Genomic DNA, 24,894 nt, shown 5'->3' on the forward strand with positions numbered 1-24,894 from the left:
GGATTGTAGTTTTGGGGTACGGGAGATTGAGAGTACAGAGGCCAGGAGCACAGATTTGACTTCGCAGGAGGGTGCCAGTGTTCAGGTAGGTGGTTTGAAGTGTGTCTACTTCAATGCCAGGAGTATACGAAATAAGGTAGGGGAACTGGCAGCATGGGTTGGTACCTGGGACTTCGATGTTGTGGCCATTTCAGAGACATGGATAGAGCAGGGACAGGAATGGTTGTTGCAGGTTCCGGGGTTTAGGTGTTTTAGTAAGCTCAGAGAAGGGGGTAAAAGAGGGGGAGGTGGGGTGCTGCTAGTCAAGGACGGTATTACGGTGGCGGAAAGGATGCTAGATGGGGACTCTTCTTCCGAGGTAGTATGGGCTGAGGTTAGATACAGGAAAGTAGAGGTCACCCTGTTCGGAGTTTTCTATAGGCCACCTAATAGTTCTAGGGATGTAGAGGAAAGGATGGCGAAGATGATTCTGGAAAAGAGCGAAAGTAACAGGGTAGTTGTCATGGGAGACTTTAACTTTCCAAATATTGACTGGAAAAGATATAGTTTGAGTATATAGTTTGAGTACATTAGATGGGTCGTTCTTTGTACAATGTGTGCAGGAGGGTTTCCTGACACAATATGTTGACAGGCCCATAAGAGGCGAGGCCACATTGGATTTGGTTTTGGGTAATGAACCAGGCCAGGTGTTAGATCTGGAGGTAGGTGAGCACTTTGGAGACAGTGACCACAATTCGGTGACCTTTACGTTAGTGATGGAAAGGGATAAGTATACCCCGCAGGGAAAGAGTTATAGCTGGGGGAAGGGCAATTATGATGCCATTAGACGTGACTTAGGATGTGTAGGTTGGAGAAGTAGGCTGCAAGGGTTGGGCACACTGGATATGTGGAGCTTGTTCAAGGAACAGCTATTGCATGTTCTTGATAAGTACGTACCAGTCAGGCAGGGAGGAAGGGGTCGAGCGAGGGAACCGTGGTTTACCAAAGAAGTGGAATCTCTTGTTAAGAGGAAGAAGGAGGCCTATGTGAAGATGAGGCGTGAAGTTTCAGTTGAGGCGCTTGATAGTTACAAGGAAGCGAGGAAGGATCTAAAGAGAGAGCTAAGACGAGCAAGGAGGGGACATGAGAAGTCTTTGGCAGGTAGGATCAAGGAAAACCCAAAAGCTTTCTATAGGTATGTCAGGAATAAAAGAATGACTAGGGTAAGAGTAGGGCCAGTCAAGGACAGTGGTGGGAAGTTGTGTGTGGAGGCTGAGGAGATGAGCGAGATACTAAATGAATACTTTTCGTCGTCAGTATTCACTCAGGGAAAAGATAATGTTGTGGAGGAGAATGCTGAGACCCAGGCTATTAGAATAGATGGCATTGAGGTGCGTAGGGAAGAAGTGTTGGCAAATCTGGACAAGGTGAAAATAGATAAGTCCCTGGGGCCTGATGGGATTTATCCTAGGATTCTCTGGGAAGCCAGGGAAGAGATTGCTGAGCCTTCGGCTTTGATTTTTATGTCATCATTGGCTACAGGAATAGTGCCAGAGGACTGGAGGATAGCAAATGTGGTCCCTTTGTTCAAGAACGGGAGTAAAGATAACCCCGGTAACTATAGGCCGGTGAGCCTCACGTCTGTTGTGGGTAAAGTCTTGGAGAGATACGATTTGTAATCATCTCGCTAGGAATAATATGATTAGGGATAGTCAGCATCGTTTTGTGAAGGGTAGGTCATGCCTCACAAACCTTATCGAGTTCTTTGAGAAGGTGACTGAACAGGTAGACGAGGGTAGAGCAGTTGATGTGGTGTATATGGATTTCAGTAAAGCGTTTGGTAAGGTTCCCCACGGTCGGCTATTGCAGAAAATACGGAGGCTGGGGATTGAGGGTGATTTAGAGATGTGGATCAAAAATTGGCTAGTTGAAAGAAGACGGTGGTGGTTGATGGCAAATGTTCAGAATGGAGTTCAGTTACGAGTGGCGTACCACAAGGATCTGTTCTGGGGCCGTTGCTGTTTGTCATTTTTATAAATGACCTAGAGGAGGGCACAGAAGGTTGGGTGAGTAAATTTGCAGACGACACTAAAGTCGGTGGAGTTGTAGACAGTGTGGAAGGATGTTGCAGGTTACAGAGGGACATAGATAAGCTGCAGAGCTGGGCTGAGAGGTGGCAAATGGAGTTTAATGTAGAGAAGTGTGAGGTGATTCACTTTGGAAAGAATAACAGGAATGTGGAATATTTGGCTAATGGTAAAATTCTTGGTAGTGTGGATGAACAGAGGGATCTCGGTGTCCATGTACATAGATCCCTGAAAGTTGCCACCCAGGTTGATAGGGTTGTGAAGAAGGCCTATGGTGTGTTGGCCTTTATTGGTAGAGGGATTGAGTTCCGGAGCCATGAGGTCATGTTGCAGCTGTACAAAACTCTGGTACGGCCGCATTTGGAGTATTGCGTACAGTTCTGGTCGCCTCATAGGAAGGACGTGGAAGCTTTGGAACGGGTGCAGAGGAGATTTACCAGGATGTTGCCTGGTATGGAGGGAAAATCTTATGAGGAAAGGCTGATGGACTTGAGGTTGTTTTCGTTAGAGAGAAGAAGGTTAAGAGGTGACTTAATAGAGGCATACAAAATGATCAGAGGGTTAGATAGGGTGGACAGTGAGAGCCTTCTCCCGAGGATGGAGGTGGCTAGCACGAGGGGACATAGCATTAAATTGAGAGGTAATAGATATAGGACAGAGGTGAGAGATAGGTTTTTTACGCAAAGAGTGGTGAGGCCGTGGAATGCCCTACCTGCAATAGTAGTGAACTCGCCAACATTGAGGGCATTTAAAAGTTTATTGGATAAGCATATGGATGATAATGGCATAGTGTAGGTTAGATGGCCTTTAGTTTTTGACTTCCCATGTCGGTGCAACATCGTGGGCCGAAGGGCCTGCACTGCGCTGTATCTTTCTATGTTCTATAACAGATCCCTGTGGGGCACCACTGGTCACCGACCTCCAGGCAGAATACTTTCCATCAACTACCACTCGCTGTCTTCTTTCGGTCAGCCAATTCTGTATCCTGACAGCCATATTTCTCTGTGTCCCATGCCCCCTAACTTTCTGAATGAGCCTACCATGGGGAACCTTATCAAATGCCTTACTGAAATCCATGTACACCACATCCACTGCCCGACCTTCATAAATGTGTCTCGTCACATCCTCAATGAATTCAATGAGGCTTGTGAGGCATGACCTGCCCCTCAAAAAATAATGCTGATTATCTTTATCAAACTATGTTTTTTCAATAATCATAAATCCCATCTCTCAGAATCCTTTATAGAACATAGAACAGTACAGCACAGAACAGGCCCTTCAGCCCTCGATGTTGTGCCGAGCAATGATCACCCTACTCAAACCCATGTATCCACCCTATACCCGTAACCCAACAACCCCCTCCTTAACCTTAATTTTTAGGACACTACGGGCAATTTAGCATGGCCAATCCACCTAACCCGCACATCTTTGGACTGTGGGAGGAAACCGGAGCAACCGGAGGAAACCCACGCACACACGGGGAGGACGTGCAGACTCCGCACAGACAGTGACCCAGCCGGGAATCGAACCTGGGACCTTGGAGCTGTAAAGCATTTATGCTAACCACCATGCTACCGTGCTGCCCTTTCTAATATTTTGCTAACTTTCTAATATTTTGCTCACCACAGACGTAAAATGGACTGGTCTGTAATTCCTAGGGATTCCTATTCCCTTTCTTGAACAGGGGAACAACATTCTCCTCCCTCCAATCATCCAGTACTACTCCAGTGGAAAGTTAGGATGCAAAGATCATCGCCAACGGTGCAGCAATCTCCTCCCTCGCTTCCCATAGTAACCTTGGGTATATCCCGTCAGGCCCAGGGGACTTATCTATCCTGTTGCTTTTCAAAATTTCCAGCACATCCTCCTTCTTAATATCAACCTATTTGAGTCTATTAACCTGGTTCACACTGTTCTCATGACAGCAAGGTCTCTCTCTCCAGTGAATACTGAAACAAAACGTTCATTTAGAGCCTTACCTATCGCCTCAGACTCTAGGCACAAGTTCCCTCCACTATCCCTGATTGGCCCCACTCTCACTCTGATCATCCTCTTATTTCTCACAGAAGTGTAGAACGCCTCGGGGTTTCCCCTAATCCTTCTCGCCAGGGCTTTTTCATGCCCTCTTCTAGCTCTCCTCAGTCCATTTTTGAGTTCCTTCCTGGCTACCTCTAGAGCCAAGTCAGATCCTTGCTTCCTCAACTTTATGTAACTTTCCTTCTTCCTCTTGACTCGAAGCTCCACTTCTCTTGTCATCCATGGCTCCTTCACCTTACTATTCCTTCCTCGTCTCAGTGGGACCAGCACTCGCAGCAAGTGCTCCTTAAACAACTCCCGCATTACTGTTGTGCATCTCCCTGGGACCAACTGTTCCCACTTTATGCTCCTCAGCTCCTGGCTAATAACAGTATAAATCCCCTTCCCATACTGTCTGTTCCTATCCCTCTCCATGACTATGGTAAAGGACTTTGATCTTATTCAGAATTGCAGCGCTGGGTGATCTGGGATTGACCTTGATAGTATCACAATTCCGCATTGTGCTAGGTGTTCTGGTCGACTCAGATTATATTGCAGAACCGCAGTTTGCTGGGTGAACTGGGATCGACTTCAATCTTATTACAGAACTGCAGTTCACGGGTGACTCGGGATCAACTCTAATTATATCACAAATCTGCATTGTGCGGGAAGATCTGATTTCGAGTCAGATTATATTACAGAACCGCAGTGGGCTTGGTGATCTGGGATGGACTGACTATATCACAAACCCGCATTGTGCTGGGTGATCTGCGATTGAGTCTGTCTATATTACAGTTGCAGATACTGAAGGGAACTGTCGGAGAATACAGCAAAATGTAGATAGATTGGAGAGTTGGGCAGAGAAATGACAGATGTGGTTCAATCTGGACAAATGTGAGACGATGCATTTTGGAAGAACAAATTCAGATATGAATTATACAGTAAATGGCAGAATCCTTAGGAGCATACTGAGGGATCTGGGCGTTCAGGTCCATGGTTCCATGAAAGTGGAAATGCAGGTGATTAAGGTAGTCAAGAAGGCATAAGGATTGTTTGCATTGAATACAAGAGTTGGCAGGTCATGTTATAATTGTACAATTGTTAGGCCACAATTAGAATATTGCGAGCCTGGAATGAGTTGCCAGTGGAAGTGGAGGAGGCAGGCACGGTAACCATGTTTAAGATTTATCTTGACAGACGCATGTACGGGCGGGGAATGGAGGGATGCAGATCGTTTGGGTAATAAGTCTAATTAAGGAATCTGGATCGGCACAGGCTTGGTGGGCCGAAGGGTCTGCTCCTGTGCTGTAATGTTCTTTGTTCTTGTTGTAGAACCACAGTGCTGGGTAATCTGGGTTCGACACTGACTATATTGCAGAACCAAAGTGTACTGAGTGACCTAGGGCTGAGTCCAATTATATTAGAGAACTGCAGTGATCTGTGAAGGAGGAATTTAGGCATAGACTATTTTCTAAATGGGGAAATGCTTAGGAAATCAGAAGCACAATGGGACTTGGGAGTCCTTGTTCACGATCCCCTTAAGGTTAACGTGCAGGTTCAGTCAGCAGTTAAGAAGGCAAATGCAATGTTAGCATTCATGTCAAGAGGGTAAGAATACAAGACCGGGGATGTACTTCTGAGGCTGTATAAGGCTCTGATCAGACCCCATTTGGAGTATTGTGAGCAGTTTTGGGCCCCGTATCTAAGGAAGGATGTGTTGGCCTTGGAAAGGGTCCAGAGGAGGTTCACAAGAATGATCCCTGGAATGAAGAACTTGTCGTATGAGGAACGGTTGAGCACTCTGGATCTGTACTCGTTGGAGTTTAGAAGGATGCGGGCGGATCTTATAGGATACTGCGAGGCCTGGATAGAGTGGATATGGAGAGGATGTTTCCACTAGTAGGAAAAATTAGAAACAGAGGGCACAATCTCAGACTAAAGGGATAATCCTTTAAAACAGATGAGGAATTTCTTCAGCCAGAGGGTGGTGAACCTGTGGCACTCTTTGCCGCAGAAGGCTGTGGAGGTCAATTCGCTGAGTGTCTTTAATTCAGAGATAGGTTCTTGACTAATAAGGGGATCAGGATTATGGGGAGAAGGCAGGAGAATGGGCTGAGAAAATATCAGCCATGATTGAATGGCGGAGCAGACTCGATGGACCGAGTGGCCTAATTCTACTCCTATGTCTTATGGTGATCGAGTCTGATTATAATATGGAACCGCAGTGTGCAATGGTATTACAGAGCCGCAGTGTGCTGGGTGATGTGGGATCAAGTCTGACTATATGCTAAATAGCTGGCTTGGAATGCAGAACAATGCCTGCAGCGCAGGTTCAATTCCCGTACTGGCCCCCCCGAACAGGTGCCGGAGTGTGGCAACTAGGGGCTTTTCCCAGTAACTTCATTGAAGCCTATTTGTGACAATAAGCTATTATTATTATTATTTTCATTATTATTATCTGGGATTGAATCTGATTAAATTACAGATCTGCAGTGTGCTGGGTTACCCGAGATTTAATCTGATTATATTACAGATCTGCAGTGTGCTGGGTTACCTGAGATTGAATCTGATTATATTACAGATCTGCAGTGTGCTGGGTTACCTGAGATTGAATCTGATTATATTACAGACCTGCAGTGTGCTGGGTTACCTGAGATTGAATCTGATTATATTACAGATCTGCAGTGTGCTGGGTTACCTGAGATTGAATCTGATTATATTACAGATCTGCAGTGTGCTGGGTTGCCTGAGATTGAATCTGATTATATTACAGACCTGCAGTTTGCTGGGTTACCTGAGATTGAATCTGATTATATTACAGACCTGCAGTGTGCTGGGTTACCTGAGATTGAATCTGATTATATTACAGATCTGCAGTGTGCTGGGTTACCTGAGATTGAATCTGATTATATTACAGATCTGCAGTGTGCTGGGTTGCCTGAGATTGAATCTGATTATATTACAGACCTGCAGTGTGCTGGGTTACCTGAGATTGAATCTGATTATATTACAGACCTGCAGTGTGCTGGGTTACCTGAGATTGAATCTGATTATATTGCAGAACCGCAGTGTGCTGTGTTTGGAGGAAAATGTAGCCAGTCTGATTAGTAAATTTACAGATGACAATCAAGATTGGTGGAGTGGCAGATAGTGTTGAGGATTGTCAGAAGATAAAGCAGGACATAGATAGGTTGGAGACTTAATCGAGTTTAATCCGGGCAAATGTGCGGTAATGCATTTTGGTAGGTCTAACATAGAGGGGAAAATACTGTAAATAGCAAAACTCTTAGGAATATAGAAAGTCAGAGATCTGGGTGTACAGATCCACAGATCTTAGAAAGTGTCAACGCAAGTGGACAAGGTAGTCAAGAAAACATATGGAATTCTTGCCTTCATTGGACGGGACATTGAGTATAAAAATTGGCAAGTCATGCTACTGTTATATAGAACCGTGGTAAAGCCACACTTGGAATAATGCGCACAATTCTGGTCACCACACTACCAGAAGAATGTGGAGGCTTTGGAAAAGGTGCAGAGAAGGTTTGCCAGGATATTGCCTGATCTGGAGGGTGAGCTATGCAGAGAGGCTGAATAGACCAAGACTGTTTTAATTACAACGACTGAGGTTGAGGGATGACCTGATAGAAATCCACAAGATTATGAGGGGCATCGATAGAGTGAGGCACCGATAGAGTGAGGGGCATGGATAGAGTGGATGGGCAGGCACTCCAGGGTGGAGAGGTCAGGGGGCATAGGTTTAAGGTCTGTGGGGCAAAGTTTAGAGGAGATGTGCGAGACAGGTTTTTTTTACACAGAGTGGTGAGTGCCTGGAACGCGCTGCCACGGGAGGTTGTGGAAGCAGATGCATAAACGGCATTCAAAAGGCATCTCGACAAATACATGGATAGGATGGGTATGGAGAGATACAGCACTCGGACAAGGGTTTTGGACGAGGGTCATGAGCGGTACAGGCTTGGAGGGCTGAAGGGCCTGTCCCTGTGCTGTCCTGTTAGAACATAGAACATTAAAAAAAACACAGAACAGGCCCTTCGGCCCACGATGTTGTGCCGAAATTTTGTCCTAGATTAAGAACAAATTAATCTCCCCATCATTCTACCGTAATCCATGTACCTATCCAATAGCCGCTTGAAGGTCCCTAATGTTTCCAACTCAACTACTTCCACAGGCAGTACATTCCATGCCCCTACTTCTTTGTTCTTTGGTTCAGGAATTAATGGCTGTAGGTATCTTCAAGATTGACTCTAGTTTTTCAAATATCTTTTCCCGGGACCAACTTAAAAAAAAAAAAGAAATGTTATTCAAGACATTTTTCATGTAAACACACAAAAGCAGAAGACCAACCAAACAACATAAACACCAAGCCCTGCTCCCCTAACCCTGCTAACCCATCAAACCTCCTAAAGAAATTAGTAAACGGCTTCCACCTCCGAGTGAACCCATCGACCGACCCCCTCAAGAAGAACCTGACCGTCTCCAGCCTCAGGTATTCCGCCAGGTTGCTCACCCATTCCTGCTTTTGGCAGGACCGAGTCCTACTACCCAAGCAAAACCTGTCTCCGGGCTATCAGGGAGGCAAAGACCAGAACACCGGCCTCCCTCGCCCCATGGACTCGCGGGTCTTCCGACAACCCGAATATCGCTACCTTCATCGCCAGCACCTCGGACATTACATCCAGGAACCCTTGCCAGAACCCCTTCAATCTTAGACATGCCCAGAACATGTGGACATGATTCGCGTGCCCACTCCATCGCGCACATCCCACACCTATCCTCTACCCCCTCAAATAACCCCCTCATCCTTGCTACTGTTATTTGCGCCCCATGTATTATTTTAAAATGTCTAAGGCTTAACCTCGCACACAGAGGCATTCACCTTCACTTGGTCTCTGCCCAAGTCTCAGCCCCCACTTCCCGTCCCAGCTCCTCCTCCCACTTGCACTTTATGTCCTCCACCAGGGCCCCCTCCCAATCCATCAACTCCTTGTAGACCCCAAAGAGAAAATGCTGAAAAATCTCAGTAAGTGTGGCAGCATCTGCAGGAAGAGAAAAGAGCTAACGGTTTTGAGTCCAATGACTCTTTGTCAAAGCTTACCTAGGCTCGAAACATTAGCTCTTTTCTCTCCCTACAGACGCTGCCAGACCTGCTGAGGTTTTCCAGCATTTTCTCTTTCGTTTCAGATTCCAGCATGCGCAGTAATTTGCTTTCAACTCCTTGTAGATGTTGGACACCTTCCGCTCCCCTATCTCGTCCCCCGACAGTAACCCCAACGGTGGCAGCCCTAGAAAGGACGACACCACAGTGGTTCAAAGCACCAGGGTCCCAGGTTCGATTCCCGGCTTGGATCACTATCTGCGCAGAGTCGGCATGTTCTCCCCGTGTCTGCGTGGGTTTCCTCCGGGTGCTCCGGTTTCCTCCCACAAGTCCCGAAAGACATGCTGTTAGGCGAATTGGACATTCTGAATTCTCCCTCTGTATACCCGAACAGGCGCCGGAGTGTGGCGTCTAGGGGACTTTCGTAGTAACTTCATTAGTGTTAATGTAAGCCTACTTGTGACAATAAAGATTATTATTATTATACCTCACCCTACAAACTCCCAGACCTACAGGTACCTAAAAATGTTCCCTCCGAGCAGATCGTACTCTTCTTCTAGGTCCTTTAAACCCGCAAATTTGCCCCTATGAACAGATCACCAAATCGCTCGATCCTGCTTGCTGGCACCCTCAACCTTGCATCCAATACTCTCGGCGCAAACCTATCAGAGCCCACACTGAGGCACCCTCCAGTCCCAAATGCTGCCTTCACTGCCCCTAATGCCGACACCACCACTGGACCCACGGAGTACCTGGCTGGCGAGAACGGCAGAGGCGCTGACAACAAAGCCCTCACATGTTCCCCTACCCAATGCCGCCTCCATCCGACGCCACGCTGACCTCCCTCCATTTCCTGACCATAGCAATATTTGCCGCCCAATAATAGTTCATCGTGTTCGGCAGCGCCAGCCCTCGCCCTCCCGCTTCAGAAAGACCCTCCTAACCTGCGGGTTCTTCCCGTCTTCCCTGCCCACACAAACTCCGAGATCAGTGCATTAACTTTCATAAAAATGACTTGGGGTGAACTTGGCAGCACCATCATTTTTATTGTCTGCACCCACCCTGCCAGCGACAGTGGTAGCATGTCCCACCTCTTAAAATCCACTTTCATCTGCTCACCGCCTCACCCTTATCATCCCTCACTCTGCCAATCTCCTTCGCTACCTCATTCTTCCTCAACTGATGGGCCAACATCCTTCTTGCCTTCTTACCAAACTCATATTTTGCCCTCCTGACCCTCCAAACTGCCCCACTGCCTTCCATGTAGACACTAGCCAAACTACATCTGGAGCCTCTGCTTCTCCTTCAACAGCCCTGCCTCTGGGGACTATGAATACCTCCTGCCAACCCTCAAAATCTCATCCACCAGCCTTGCTATCTCCACCCGTTCTGCTTTGAGATAGACTCCTCCCTAACCATAGTCTTGAGTGCCTCCCACAACTTGGCGGCCGTGACCTCCCTCGTATCGTATCCCCAAATGGCAGCCCTCACCCGCTCGCACACTACCTCATCCGCCAATAATCCCACATCCAGACTCCAGTGCGGGCGCTGGCCCACCCACCCACGCACAAATTCACATAGTGCGGCATGTGCCGCACACCGAATACTCTTGAGTCGACCAAACCCCGCCAGCAATGCCTTGTCCAACATGAAAAAAAATCAATCCGGGGGTACACCCGGTGCATGTGGGAGAAGTATGAAAATTCTTTCACCCTCAGCCTCCCAAACCTCCACAGGTCCGCTCCCACCATGTGCTCCCTTCAGCTCATTCGCCACTGCCAACACCTTCGATGACTTAGGACTTGACCGTGCAATCTCAATCTCTCTCTCTCTCTCTCTCTCCCTCTCTCTCTCCCTCTCTCTCTCTCTCCCTCTCTCTCTCCCTCTCTCCCCCCTTTTGACCCCCCACCCCACATAATCAACTGGTGTGAGTCCAAGTCAGGAATCTTGACCAGCACCCGCTTCATAAAATCAACATCATCCCAATTTGGGGCATAAATGTTTACCAGAATCACTAGCATCTCCTCCAACTTTCCACTAACAATCACAAGCCGCCCCGCCCAAATTCGGCTACAATATTCCCCACCTCGAAAGGCACCCACTTATTAACCAACACTGCCATTCCCCTTGGCTTCATATCTAGTCCCAACTGAAACACCAGGCCCACCTATCCTTTCCTCAACCTTGTCTGGTCCCCTATCTTTAAGTGCATCTCCTGCAAAAAGGCCACTTCTGCATTCCGATGACTTGAGTGCATGAACACACGTGACCGTTTGACCGGCCCATTCAACCCCTTCACGTTCCACGTGACCAGCCTGGTCTGGGGGCTCCCCGTCTCCCCCTTGGGCCATATATAAATAATTTGTGTTACAATGCCACTGCCCTTGTAACATAAAAGCTTCATTAACTTTCCCACAATTGTGTGCGAGCATTATTCCTGCTCATTAGTGAACTATATTTCCTTTATATGCATTCTCAGTTGTGTTGCACATTCACGGACAGCATTTTCATTTTGAGATTTGGGACTGGAGCTGACTGTAATGGTTGGTGTGACTGAGTGGGCAACTTCCAGAATGAAGCTCATGGTTCTTACAATTGGGTAATATCAAAGTGCCTGCCTTATGAGTTCTGATGTGTTGCTGCTTGTTTCTAGTGGAAAAATCTTCCCTCAGGCCAATCATTGACCATCAAAAATCAGATGTTTGAAATTTTATGAAATCTCAAAGTTTTTTTTTTAAAAACCCGTTAACAAGAAATTACCAAATAACTTTTCCATTCTGTTTTTTTTCCTGTAGGGTAATTGCGCAAATTTGACAGAAGCACTGGCGATGTATGAAGAGCAGCTGAACAAGCTGTACTGCCCTGTGGAATATTCAAAGGAAATTGTGTGTGTTCCCTCTTATGCGGAATTGTATCCTTTTCCAAATTGTGATGCATTTACTTTTTTTGAAGTAATTTAAGTGTTTTTTTAAGATAGCAGTGCTCCCTCAGTGGATACTGGGATAGGTTATTCCACTCCTGATGACCCCAGTAGTCAGGGGAGTTTTCAGGAAATGTGTTTTGGGAAATGCTAAAAATTGCAGTCGGCTGATTTCAACCTAATAGAGGCTTGATGATAAAGAACTTGGACACGAGTCAGAGGTGGGGAGAAAGGAAATAACGCAGCTCATCAATTAATCAATTTTAGAATTCTCATCCTTGTACTCAAATCCCTCCATTGCTTTGTCGTTCCTTCTCTCTGCACCCTCCATGTCCTTGTCTCCCCTTCTGTGTGCCCGCCACAGCTTTGTCTTTCCCTCCCTCTGCACCATCCATGGCCTTGTCTTTCCCTCCCTCTGCACCATCCATGGCCTTGTCTTTCCCTCTCTCTGTGCTGTCCATAGCTTTATCTTCCCCTCTCCTTGCACCCTCCATAGCTTTGTCTCCCCCCTCTCTCTGCCCTCCAAGGCCTTGTCTTTGTCTCTCTCTCGCTACACCATCCATAGCCTTGTCTTCCCTTCTCTCTCTGTGCCCTCCATAACCTTGGCCTCCCTTCTCTCTCTCTCGACCCTCCATGGCCTCATCTGCCTCTCTCTCTCTCTACCCTCCATGGCCTCGTCTGCCTCTTTCTCTCTACCTTCCATGGCCTTGTCTGCCTCTCTCCCTACCCTCCGTGGCCTCGTCTTCCCCTCTCTCACTACCCTCGGGCCTTCGTCTTCCCCTCTCTCACTACCCTCCGTGGCCTTCGTCTTCCCCTCTCTCACTACCCTCCGTGGCCTTGTCTTCCCCTCTCTCACTACCATAAGCAATCCCTGTTTACCATTATAATGCCTACAGCTGTCTCGATCTTCTTTCTGAAATTATCTTCCTCAACCTCCATCTCTTTACAATGCTTCTTAAGACCTGTCTCTTTGTTGAAATGTCATCTTTTGTGATTTAATTTAAATCTTGACTGATGCTCCTCAGAAGTGGCTTAAGAAATTTTATTATGATGGGGCAAGTTGTTGGAATGTTTTTGAAATTTAAAGGCAATATGGCCCGTTTCGGCCATGAAAACAATCTTTATTATTGAAATTGCACAAAGACGAATTTACAGTAGTCCTGGAAGGATGGAACATTTAAGTTATGAAGAGATCTTGGTTAAGCTTGGGTCATTGTCGCTGGAGCAGAGAAGATTGAAGGGTGACCTGATAGAGGTGTACAAGATTATGAGGGGCATGGGCAGGGTGTATAGGGAGCAGCTCCTCCCTTTGGTGAAGGATCAGTTCAAAGGGGACAAGTTTAAAATGATGGGCAGGAGGTTTCGTGGGGATTTGAGGAAAAGCGTTTTTACCCATAGGGTGGTTATGGTCTGGAATGCACTGCCTGGGAGGATGGTTGAGGCGGGTTACCTCTCATACTTTATTGGATGAGCACTTGGCATGTCATAACATTCAAGGCTATGGGACAAGTGCTGGCAAATGGGATTACGTAGGCAGGCAAACTCGATGGGCTGAATGGCCTCTTCTGTGCTGTACTTTTCTGTGATTCTGTGAAGGTCTATAAAACTTGGTTGAAGGGCATACGACTGCAGTCAAAAAAAGTAAGCATGAGGGAATGTCTAAGCAATAATTTCTTAAAAATATTTTATTGAAGCATTTGTAATTTTCACAATTTCCCCTTTTCCCTTTCCCCCTTACTGCTGGCGTTCAGTTTTTGTTAAAGAAATTGATGAACGGCTGCCAACTCCAGGCGAATCCCTGTATTGATCCTCTTAAAACAAAATTGATTTTCTCCAGACTGAGAAACTCTACCATATCGCTGACCCACACTCCTGATTTCGGGGACTCCGAGTCCCTCCACCCCAGCCAGGCTGAGAAACCCCGCCATATCGCTGACCCACACTCCGGGGACTCCGAGTCCCTCCACCCCAGCCAGGCTGAGCCGCCATATCACTGACCCACACTCCGGGGACTCCGAGTCCCTCCACCCCAGCCAGGCTGAGAAGCCCCGCCATATCGCTGACCCACACTCCGGGGACTCCGAGTCGCTCCATCTCAGCCAGGCTGAGAAACCCCGCCATATCGCTGACCCACACTCCGGGGACTCCGAGTCCCTCCACCCCAGCCAGACTGAGAAACCCCGCCATATCGCTGACCCACACTCCGGGGACTCCGAGTCCCTCCACCCCAGCCAGGCTGAGAAACCCCGCCATATCGCTGACCCACACTCCGGGGACTCCGAGTCCCTCCACCCCAGCCAGACTGAGAAACCCCGCCATATCGCTGACCCACACTCCGGGGACTCCGAGTCCCTCCACCCCAGCCAGGCTGAGAAACCCCGCCATATCGCTGACCCACACTCCTGATTCCGGGGACTCCGAGTCCCTCCACCCCAGCCAGGCTGAGAAACCCCGCCATATCGCTGACCCACACTCCGGGGACTCCGAGTCCCTCCACCCCAGCCAGGCTGAGAAACCCCGCCATATCGCTGACCCACACTCCGGGGACTCCGAGTCGCTCCATCCCAGCCAGGCTGAGAAACCCCGCCATATCGCTGACCCACACTCCTGATTTCGGGGACTCCGAGTCCCTCCATCCCAGCCAGGCTGAGAAACCCCGCCATATCGCTGACCCACACTCCGGGGACTCCGAGTCCCTCCACCCCAGCCAGACTGAGAAACCCCGCCATATCGCTGACCCACACTCCGGGGACTCCGAGTCCCTCCACCCCAGCCAGGCTGAGAAACCCCGCCATATCGCTGACCCACACTCCTGATTTCGGGGACTCCGAGTCCCTCCACCCCAGCCAGGCTGAGAAACCCCGCCATATCGCTGACCCACACTCCGGGGACTCCGAGTCCCTCCACCCCAGCCAGGCTGAGAAACCCCACCATATCGCTGACCCACACTCCGGGGACTCCGAGTCCCTCCATCTCAGCCAGGCTGAGAAACCCCGCCATATCGCTGACCCACACTCCGGGGACTCCGAGTCCCTCCACCCCAGCCAGGCTGAGAAACCCCGCCATATCGCTGACCCACACTCCGGGGACTCCGAGTCCCTCCACCCCAGCCAGGCTGAGAAACCCCGCCATATCGCTGACCCACACTCCGGGGACTCCGAGTCCCTCCATCTCAGCCAGGCTGAGAAACCCCGCCATATCGCTGACCCACACTCCGGGGACTCCGAGTCCCTCCACCCCAGCCAGACTGAGAAACCCCGCCATATCGCTGACCCACACTCCTGATTTCGGGGACTCCGAGTCCCTCCACCCCAGCCAGACTGAGAAACCCAGCCATATCGCTGACCCACACTCCTGATTTCGGGGACTCCGAGTCCCTCCACCCCAGCCAGGCTGAGCCGCCATATCGCTGACCCACACTCCGGGGACTCCGAGTCCCTCCATCTCAGCAAGATCTGTCTCCGGGCCACCAGGGTGGAGAAGGCCAGAATATCGGCCTCCCTCCCCCGGACTTCTGACATAACATCTGCAAATCCCTCCACCTCCTCGAAGAACCTACTCATCCGGGCTACCGTTATGTGGGCCCTGTGGACTACCTTGAATGTCTAGGCAATAACTATCACAACATATTAATAATAATAATCGCTTATTATCACAAGTAGGTTTCACTGAAGTTTACTGTGAAACGCCCTAGTCGCCACATCCCAGCGCCTGTTCGGGGAGGCCGGTACGGGAATTGAACCTGCGCTGCTGGCCTTGTTCTGCATTACAAGCCAGCTGTTTAGCCCACTGTGCTGGTACAGATAGTCACAGTGTGCTGGTACAGATAGTCACAGTGTGCTGGTACAGATAGTCACAGTGCGCTGGTACAGATAGGCACAGTGCACTGGTACAGATAGTCACAGTGCGCTGGTACTCACAGTGCGCTGGTACAGATAGTCACAGTGCGCTGGTACAGATAGTCACAGTGCGCTGGTACGGATAGTCACAGTGCGCTGGTACAGATAGTCACAGTGCGCTGGTACAGATAGTCACAGTGCGCTGGTACAAATAGTCACAGTGCACTGGTACAGATAGTCACAGTGCGCTGGTACTCACAGTGCGCTGGTACGGATAGTCACAGTGCGCTGGTACAGATAGTCACAGTGCACTGGTACAAATAGTCACAGTGCGCTGGTACAGATAGTCACAGTACGCTGGTACAGATAGTCACAGTGCGCTGGTACTCACAGTGCGCTGGTACGGATAGTCACAGTGCGCTGGTACAGATAGTCACAGTGCGCTGGTACTCACAGTGCGCTGGTACGGATAGTCACAGTGCGCTGGTACAGATAGTCACAGTGCGCTGGTACGGATAGTCACAGTGCGCTGGTACTCACAGTGCGCTGGTACAGATAGTCACAGTGCGCTGGTACAGATAGTCACAGTGCGCTGGTACGGATAGTCACAGTGCGCTGGTACAGATAGTCTCAGTGCGCTGGTACGGATAGTCACAGTGCGCTGGTACAGATAGTCACAGTGCACTGGTACAAATAGTCACAGTGCACTGGTACAGATAGTGACAGTGCGCTGGTACAGATAGTCTCAGTGCGCTGGTACGGATAGTCGCAATGCGCTGGTACAGATAGTCACAGTGCGCTGGTATAGATAGTCACAGTGCGCTGGTATAGATAGTCACAGTGCGCTGGTACGGATAGTCTCAGTGCGCTGGTACAGATAGTCACAGTGCGCTGGTATAGATAGTCACAGTGCGCTGGTATAGATAGTCACAGTGCGCTGGTACAGATAGTCTCAGTGCGCTGGTACGGATAGTCGCAATGCGCTGGTACAGATAGTCACAGTGCGCTGGTATAGATAGTCACAGTGCGCTGGTATAGATAGTCACAGTGCGCTGGTACAGATAGTCACAGTGCGCTGGTACAGATAGTCACAGTGCGCTGGTATAGATAGTCACAGTGCGCTGGTACAGATAGTCACAGTGCGCTGGTACAGATAGTCACAGTGCGCTGGTACAGATAGTCACAGTGCACTGGTACAGATAGTCACAGTGCACTGGTACGGATAGTCACAGTGCGCTGGTATAGATAGTCACAGTGCGCTGGTACAGATAGTCTCAGTGCGCTGGTACTCAGTGCGCTGGTACAGATAGTCACAGTGCGCTGGTACAGATAGTCACAGTGCGCTGGTACAGATAGTCACAGTGCACTGGCAAGGATAGTCACAGTGCGCTGGTACGGATAGTCACAGTGCGCTGGTACAGATAGTCACAGTGCACTGGTACAGATAGTCACAGTGCGCTGGTACAGATAGTCACAGTGCGCTGGTACAGATAGTCTCAGTGCGCTGGTACTCAGTGCGCTGGTACAAATAGTCACAGTGCGCTGGTACAGATAGTCACAGTGCGCTGGTACAGATAGTCACAGTGCGCTGGTACAGATAGTCACAGTGCGCTGGTACAGATAGTCACAGTGCGCTGGTACAGATAGTCTCAGTGCGCTGGTACAGATAGTCACAGTGCGCTGGTACAGATAGTCACAGTGCGCTGGTACAGATAGTCACAGTGCGCTGGTACAGATAGTCACAGTGCGCTGGTGCTGATAGTCACAGTGCGCTGGTACAGATAGTCACAGTGCGCTGGTGCTGATAGTCACAGTGCGCTGGTACAGATAGTCACAGTGCGCTGGTGCAGATAGTCACAGTGCGCTGGTACAGATAGTCACAGTGCGCTGGTACAGATAGTCACAGTGCGCTGGTGCTGATAGTCACAGTGCGCTGGTACAGATAGTCGCAGTGCGCTGGTACAGATAGTCACAGTGCGCTGGTGCTGATAGTCACAGTGCGCTGGTACAGATAGTCGCAGTGCGCTGGTACAGATAGTCACAGTGCGCTGGTGCTGATAGTCACAGTGCGCTGGTACAGATAGTCACAGTGCGCTGGTGCAGATAGTCACAGTGCGCTGGTACAGATAGTCACAGTGCGCTGGTACAGATAGTCTCAGTGCGCTGGTACAGATAGTCACAGTGCGCTGGTACAGATAGTCACAGTGCGCTGGTACAGATAGTCACAGTGCGCTGGTACAGATAGTCAGAGTGCGCTGGTACAGATAGGCACAGTGCGCTGGTACAGATAGGCACAGTGCGCTGGTACAGATAGTCACAGTGCGCTGGTACAGATAGTCTCAGTGCGCTGGTACAGATAGTCACAGTGCGCTGGTACGGATAGTCACAGTGCGCTGGTACAGATAGTCACAGTGCGCTGGTACGGATAGTCACAGTGCGCTGGTACAGATAGTCTCAGTGCGCTGGTACAGATAGTCACAGTGCGCTGGTACAGATAGTCACAGTGCGCTGGTACAGATAGTCTCAGTGCGCTGGTACAGATAGTCTCAGTGCGCTGGTACAGATAGTCTCAGTGCGCTGGTACAGATAGTCACAGTGCGCTGGTACGGATAGTCACAGTGCGCTGGTACAGATAGTCTCAGTGCGCTGGTACAGATAGTCTCAGTGCGCTGGTACAGATAGTCACAGTGCGCTGGTACGGATAGTCACAGTGCGCTGGTACAGATAGTCTCAGTGCGCTGGTACAGATAGTCACTGCACTGGTACAGATAGTCACAGTGCGCTGGTACAGATAGTCACAGTGCGCTGGTACAGATAGTCACAGTGCGCTGGTATAGATAGTCACAGTGCGCTGGTACAGATAGTCACAGTGCGCTGGTACAGATAGTCACAGTGCGCTGGTACAGATAGTCACAGTGCGCTGGTACTCAGTGCGCTGGTACAAATAGTCACAGTGCGCTGGTACAGATAGTCACAGTGCGCTGGTACAGATAGTCACAGTGCGCTGGTACAGATAGTCACAGTGCGCTGGTACAGATAGTCACAGTGCGCTGGTACAGATAGTCTCAGTGCGCTGGTACAGATAGTCTCAGTGCGCTGGTACAGATAGTCACAGTGCGCTGGTACGGATAGTCACAGTGCGCTGGTACAGATAGTCTCAGTGCGCTGGTACAGATAGTCTCAGTGCGCTGGTACAGATAGTCACAGTGCGCTGGTACGGATAGTCACAGTGCGCTGGTACAGATAGTCTCAGTGCGCTGGTACAGATAGTCACTGCACTGGTACAGATAGTCACAGTGCGCTGGTACAGATAGTCACAGTGCGCTGGTACAGATAGTCACAGTGCGCTGGTATAGATAGTCACAGTGCGCTGGTACAGATAGTCACAGTGCGCTGGTACAGATAGTCACAGTGCGCTGGTACAGATAGTCACAGTGCGCTGGTACAGATAGTCACAGTGCGCTGGTACAGATAGTCACAGTGCGCTGGTACAGATAGTCACAGTGCACTGGTACAGATAGTCACAGTGCGCTGGTACAGATAGTCACAGTGCGCTGGTACAGATAGTCTCAGTGCGCTGGTACTCAGTGCGCTGGTACAGATAGTCACAGTGCGCTGGTACTCACAGTGCGCTGGTACGGATAGTCACAGTGCGCTGGTACAGATAGTCACAGTGCGCTGGTACTCACAGTGCGCTGGTACGGATAGTCACAGTGCGCTGGTACAGATAGTCACAGTGCGCTGGTACGGATAGTCACAGTGCGCTGGTACTCACAGTGCGCTGGTACAGATAGTCACAGTGCGCTGGTACAGATAGTCACAGTGCGCTGGTACGGATAGTCACAGTGCGCTGGTACAGATAGTCTCAGTGCGCTGGTACGGATAGTCACAGTGCGCTGGTACAGATAGTCACAGTGCACTGGTACAAATAGTCACAGTGCACTGGTACAGATAGTGACAGTGCGCTGGTACAGATAGTCTCAGTGCGCTGGTACGGATAGTCGCAATGCGCTGGTACAGATAGTCACAGTGCGCTGGTATAGATAGTCACAGTGCGCTGGTATAGATAGTCACAGTGCGCTGGTACGGATAGTCTCAGTGCGCTGGTACAGATAGTCACAGTGCGCTGGTATAGATAGTCACAGTGCGCTGGTATAGATAGTCACAGTGCGCTGGTACAGATAGTCTCAGTGCGCTGGTACGGATAGTCGCAATGCGCTGGTACAGATAGTCACAGTGCGCTGGTATAGATAGTCACAGTGCGCTGGTATAGATAGTCACAGTGCGCTGGTACAGATAGTCTCAGTGCGCTGGTACAGATAGTCACAGTGCGCTGGTATAGATAGTCACAGTGCGCTGGTACAGATAGTCACAGTGCGCTGGTACAGATAGTCACAGTGCGCTGGTACAGATAGTCACAGTGCACTGGTACAGATAGTCACAGTGCACTGGTACGGATAGTCACAGTGCGCTGGTATAGATAGTCACAGTGCGCTGGTACAGATAGTCTCAGTGCGCTGGTACTCAGTGCGCTGGTACAGATAGTCACAGTGCGCTGGTACAGATAGTCACAGTGCGCTGGTACAGATAGTCACAGTGCACTGGCAAGGATAGTCACAGTGCGCTGGTACGGATAGTCACAGTGCGCTGGTACAGATAGTCACAGTGCACTGGTACAGATAGTCACAGTGCGCTGGTACAGATAGTCACAGTGCGCTGGTACAGATAGTCTCAGTGCGCTGGTACTCAGTGCGCTGGTACAAATAGTCACAGTGCGCTGGTACAGATAGTCACAGTGCGCTGGTACAGATAGTCACAGTGCGCTGGTACAGATAGTCACAGTGCGCTGGTACAGATAGTCACAGTGCGCTGGTACAGATAGTCTCAGTGCGCTGGTACAGATAGTCACAGTGCGCTGGTACAGATAGTCACAGTGCGCTGGTACAGATAGTCACAGTGCGCTGGTACAGATAGTCTCAGTGCGCTGGTACAGATAGTCACAGTGCGCTGGTACAGATAGTCACAGTGCGCTGGTACAGATAGTCACAGTGCGCTGGTACAGATAGTCAGAGTGCGCTGGTACAGATAGGCACAGTGCGCTGGTACAGATAGGCACAGTGCGCTGGTACAGATAGTCACAGTGCGCTGGTACAGATAGTCTCAGTGCGCTGGTACAGATAGTCACAGTGCGCTGGTACGGATAGTCACAGTGCGCTGGTACAGATAGTCACAGTGCGCTGGTACGGATAGTCACAGTGCGCTGGTACAGATAGTCTCAGTGCGCTGGTACAGATAGTCACAGTGCGCTGGTACAGATAGTCACAGTGCGCTGGTACAGATAGTCTCAGTGCGCTGGTACAGATAGTCTCAGTGCGCTGGTACAGATAGTCTCAGTGCGCTGGTACAGATAGTCACAGTGCGCTGGTACGGATAGTCACAGTGCGCTGGTACAGATAGTCTCAGTGCGCTGGTACAGATAGTCTCAGTGCGCTGGTACAGATAGTCACAGTGCGCTGGTACGGATAGTCACAGTGCGCTGGTACAGATAGTCACAGTGCGCTGGTACAGATAGTCTCAGTGCGCTGGTACAGATAGTCACTGCACTGGTACAGATAGTCACAGTGCGCTGGTACAGATAGTCACAGTGCGCTGGTACAGATAGTCACAGTGCGCTGGTATAGATAGTCACAGTGCGCTGGTACAGATAGTCACAGTGCGCTGGTACAGATAGTCACAGTGCGCTGGTACAGATAGTCTCAGTGCGCTGGTACTCAGTGCGCTGGTACAAATAGTCACAGTGCGCTGGTACAGATAGTCACAGTGCGCTGGTACAGATAGTCACAGTGCGCTGGTACAGATAGTCACAGTGCGCTGGTACAGATAGTCACAGTGCGCTGGTACAGATAGTCTCAGTGCGCTGGTACAGATAGTCTCAGTGCGCTGGTACAGATAGTCACAGTGCGCTGGTACGGATAGTCACAGTGCGCTGGTACAGATAGTCTCAGTGCGCTGGTACAGATAGTCTCAGTGCGCTGGTACAGATAGTCACAGTGCGCTGGTACGGATAGTCACAGTGCGCTGGTACAGATAGTCTCAGTGCGCTGGTACAGATAGTCACTGCACTGGTACAGATAGTCACAGTGCGCTGGTACAGATAGTCACAGTGCGCTGGTACAGATAGTCACAGTGCGCTGGTATAGATAGTCACAGTGCGCTGGTACAGATAGTCACAGTGCGCTGGTACAGATAGTCACAGTGCGCTGGTACAGATAGTCACAGTGCGCTGGTACAGATAGTCACAGTGCGCTGGTACAGATAGTCACAGTGCGCTGGTACAGATAGTCACAGTGCACTGGTACAGATAGTCACAGTGCGCTGGTACAGATAGTCACAGTGCGCTGGTACAGATAGTCTCAGTGCGCTGGTACTCAGTGCGCTGGTACAAATAGTCACAGTGCGCTGGTACAGATAGTCACAGTGCGCTGGTACAGATAGTCACAGTGCGCTGGTACAGATAGTCACAGTGCGCTGGTACAGATAGTCACAGTGCGCTGGTACAGATAGTCTCAGTGCGCTGGTACAGATAGTCACAGTGCGCTGGTACAGATAGTCACAGTGCGCTGGTACAGATAGTCACAGTGCGCTGGTACAGATAGTCACAGTGCGCTGGTACAGATAGTCACAGTGCGCTGGTACAGATAGTCACAGTGCGCTGGTACAGATAGTCACAGTGCGCTGGTACAGATAGTCAGAGTGCGCTGGTACAGATAGGCACAGTGCGCTGGTACAGATAGGCACAGTGCGCTGGTACAGATAGTCACAGTGCGCTGGTACAGATAGTCTCAGTGCGCTGGTACAGATAGTCACAGTGCGCTGGTACGGATAGTCACAGTGCGCTGGTACAGATAGTCACAGTGCGCTGGTACGGATAGTCACAGTGCGCTGGTACAGATAGTCTCAGTGCGCTGGTACAGATAGTCACAGTGCACTGGTACAGATAGTCTCAGTGCGCTGGTACAGATAGTCACAGTGCGCTGGTACGGATAGTCACAGTGCGCTGGTACAGATAGTCTCAGTGCGCTGGTACAGATAGTCACTGCACTGGTACAGATAGTCACAGTGCGCTGGTACAGATAGTCACAGTGCGCTGGTACAGATAGTCACAGTGCGCTGGTATAGATAGTCACAGTGCGCTGGTACAGATAGTCACAGTGCGCTGGTACAGATAGTCACAGTGCGCTGGTACAGATAGTCTCAGTGCGCTGGTACTCAGTGCGCTGGTACAAATAGTCACAGTGCGCTGGTACAGATAGTCACAGTGCGCTGGTACAGATAGTCACAGTGCGCTGGTACAGATAGTCGCAATGCGCTGGTACAGATAGACACAGTGCGCTGGTACAGATAGTCACAGTGCACTGGTACAGATAGTCACAGTGCGCTGGTACAGATAGTCACAGTGCGCTGGTACAGATAGTCACAGTGCGCTGGTACAGATAGTCGCAATGCGCTGGTACAGATAGTCACAGTGCGCTGGTACAGATAGTCACAGTGCGCTGGTACAGATAGTCACAGTGCGCTGGTACAGATAGTCACAGTGCGCTGGTACAGATAGTCACAGTGCGCTGGTACAGATAGACACAGTGCGCTGGTACAGATAGTCACAGTGCGCTGGTACAGATAGTCACAGTGCGCTGGTACAGATAGTCACAGTGCGCTGGTACAGATAGTCGCAATGCGCTGGTACAGATAGTCACAGTGCGCTGGTACAGATAGTCACAGTGCGCTGGTACAGATAGTCACAGTGCGCTGGTACAGATAGTCACAGTGCGCTGGTACAGATAGTCGCAATGCGCTGGTACAGATAGTCTCAGTGCGCTGGTACGGATAGTCACAGTGCGCTGGTACAGATAGACACAGTTTGCTGGCACAGATAGTCGCAATGCGCTGACACAGTAACGGTGGGCCAGTAGAGATATGGATGGGAATTAGAATTTGAAGGACATAAGTAAGACAAAGCCCAAAGTAATACATTGGGGAAAAGGCAGTTTTTAAGGGTGAGAATGGAACTGGGAAAAATATGCTCATGGGGTGGCACAGTGGTTATCACTGCTGTCTCACTGCGACAGACTCAGGTTCAATCCCGGCCTTGGGTCACTGACTGTGTGGAGTTTGTACGTTTTCCCCATGCCTAGAACAAAGAAAAGTACAGCACAGGAACAGGCCTTTCGGCCCTCCAAGCCTGTGCCGATCATAATGCCTTAACTAAAAACAAAACTTTCTGCCATTACTTGGTCCGTATCCCTCTATTTCCTCCCTATTCACGTGCCCATCCAAATGTCTGCGTGGGTTTCCTCTGGGTGCTATGGTTTCCTCCCACAGTTGAAACATGTATGGGGTAGGTGGATTGGCCATGATAATTGACCCTTAATGTCCAGGGATGAGCAGGGGCTGCGGGATGTCTTGCCTCAATGCTTTGGACTGTTAGCCCTGGCTCTGGACTCTCGTGCCATCAGTAACATCCTTCCATCATCTACCTTGTCTAATCATGTTAGAAGTTTATAGGTTTCTATGAAATCTCTTCTCTTTTCTCTCCCCCCGCCTTCTAAACTCCAGTGAATATAATCCGAACTGATTCAATATCTTGTATGTAAGTCCTGCCATTTTAGGGATCAGTCTGATATATATCAATGATCTAGATCTTGGTGTGTTGGGGACAATTTCAAGATCTGGATGACCCAAAACTTGAAAGAATTTTAAACTGAAGGGGACAGTGTAGAACTTCAAAAATTCAATAACAAGGCAGATAGGCGGCAGATGCGGTTCAATGTATAGAAATGTGAGCTAACGCATTTTGGTCGGAAGAGCAAGGAAAGACAATATAAAATAAAGGGTAAAATTCTTAAGGAGGTGCAGGAGCAGAGGGACCTGGATTTTTATGTA

At 49.7% G+C, this 24,894-nt stretch overlaps 1 protein-coding gene across 1 annotated transcript in view; it reads left to right on the forward strand.

The window, feature by feature from the left end:
- Nucleotides 1–24,894, forward strand: part of sms (spermine synthase) — a 190,616-nt gene that overhangs the window by 147,684 nt on the left and 18,038 nt on the right. The window contains exon 10 of the mRNA XM_038802847.1: nucleotides 11,991–12,106. Coding sequence (XP_038658775.1) covers nucleotides 11,991–12,106 — 116 coding nt within the window. The remainder of the gene's footprint in view (nucleotides 1–11,990; nucleotides 12,107–24,894) is intronic.

The sequence above is a fragment of the Scyliorhinus canicula genome, chromosome 7 (genome assembly GCF_902713615.1).
Source record: "Scyliorhinus canicula chromosome 7, sScyCan1.1, whole genome shotgun sequence".
NCBI lineage: Eukaryota > Metazoa > Chordata > Chondrichthyes > Carcharhiniformes > Scyliorhinidae > Scyliorhinus > Scyliorhinus canicula.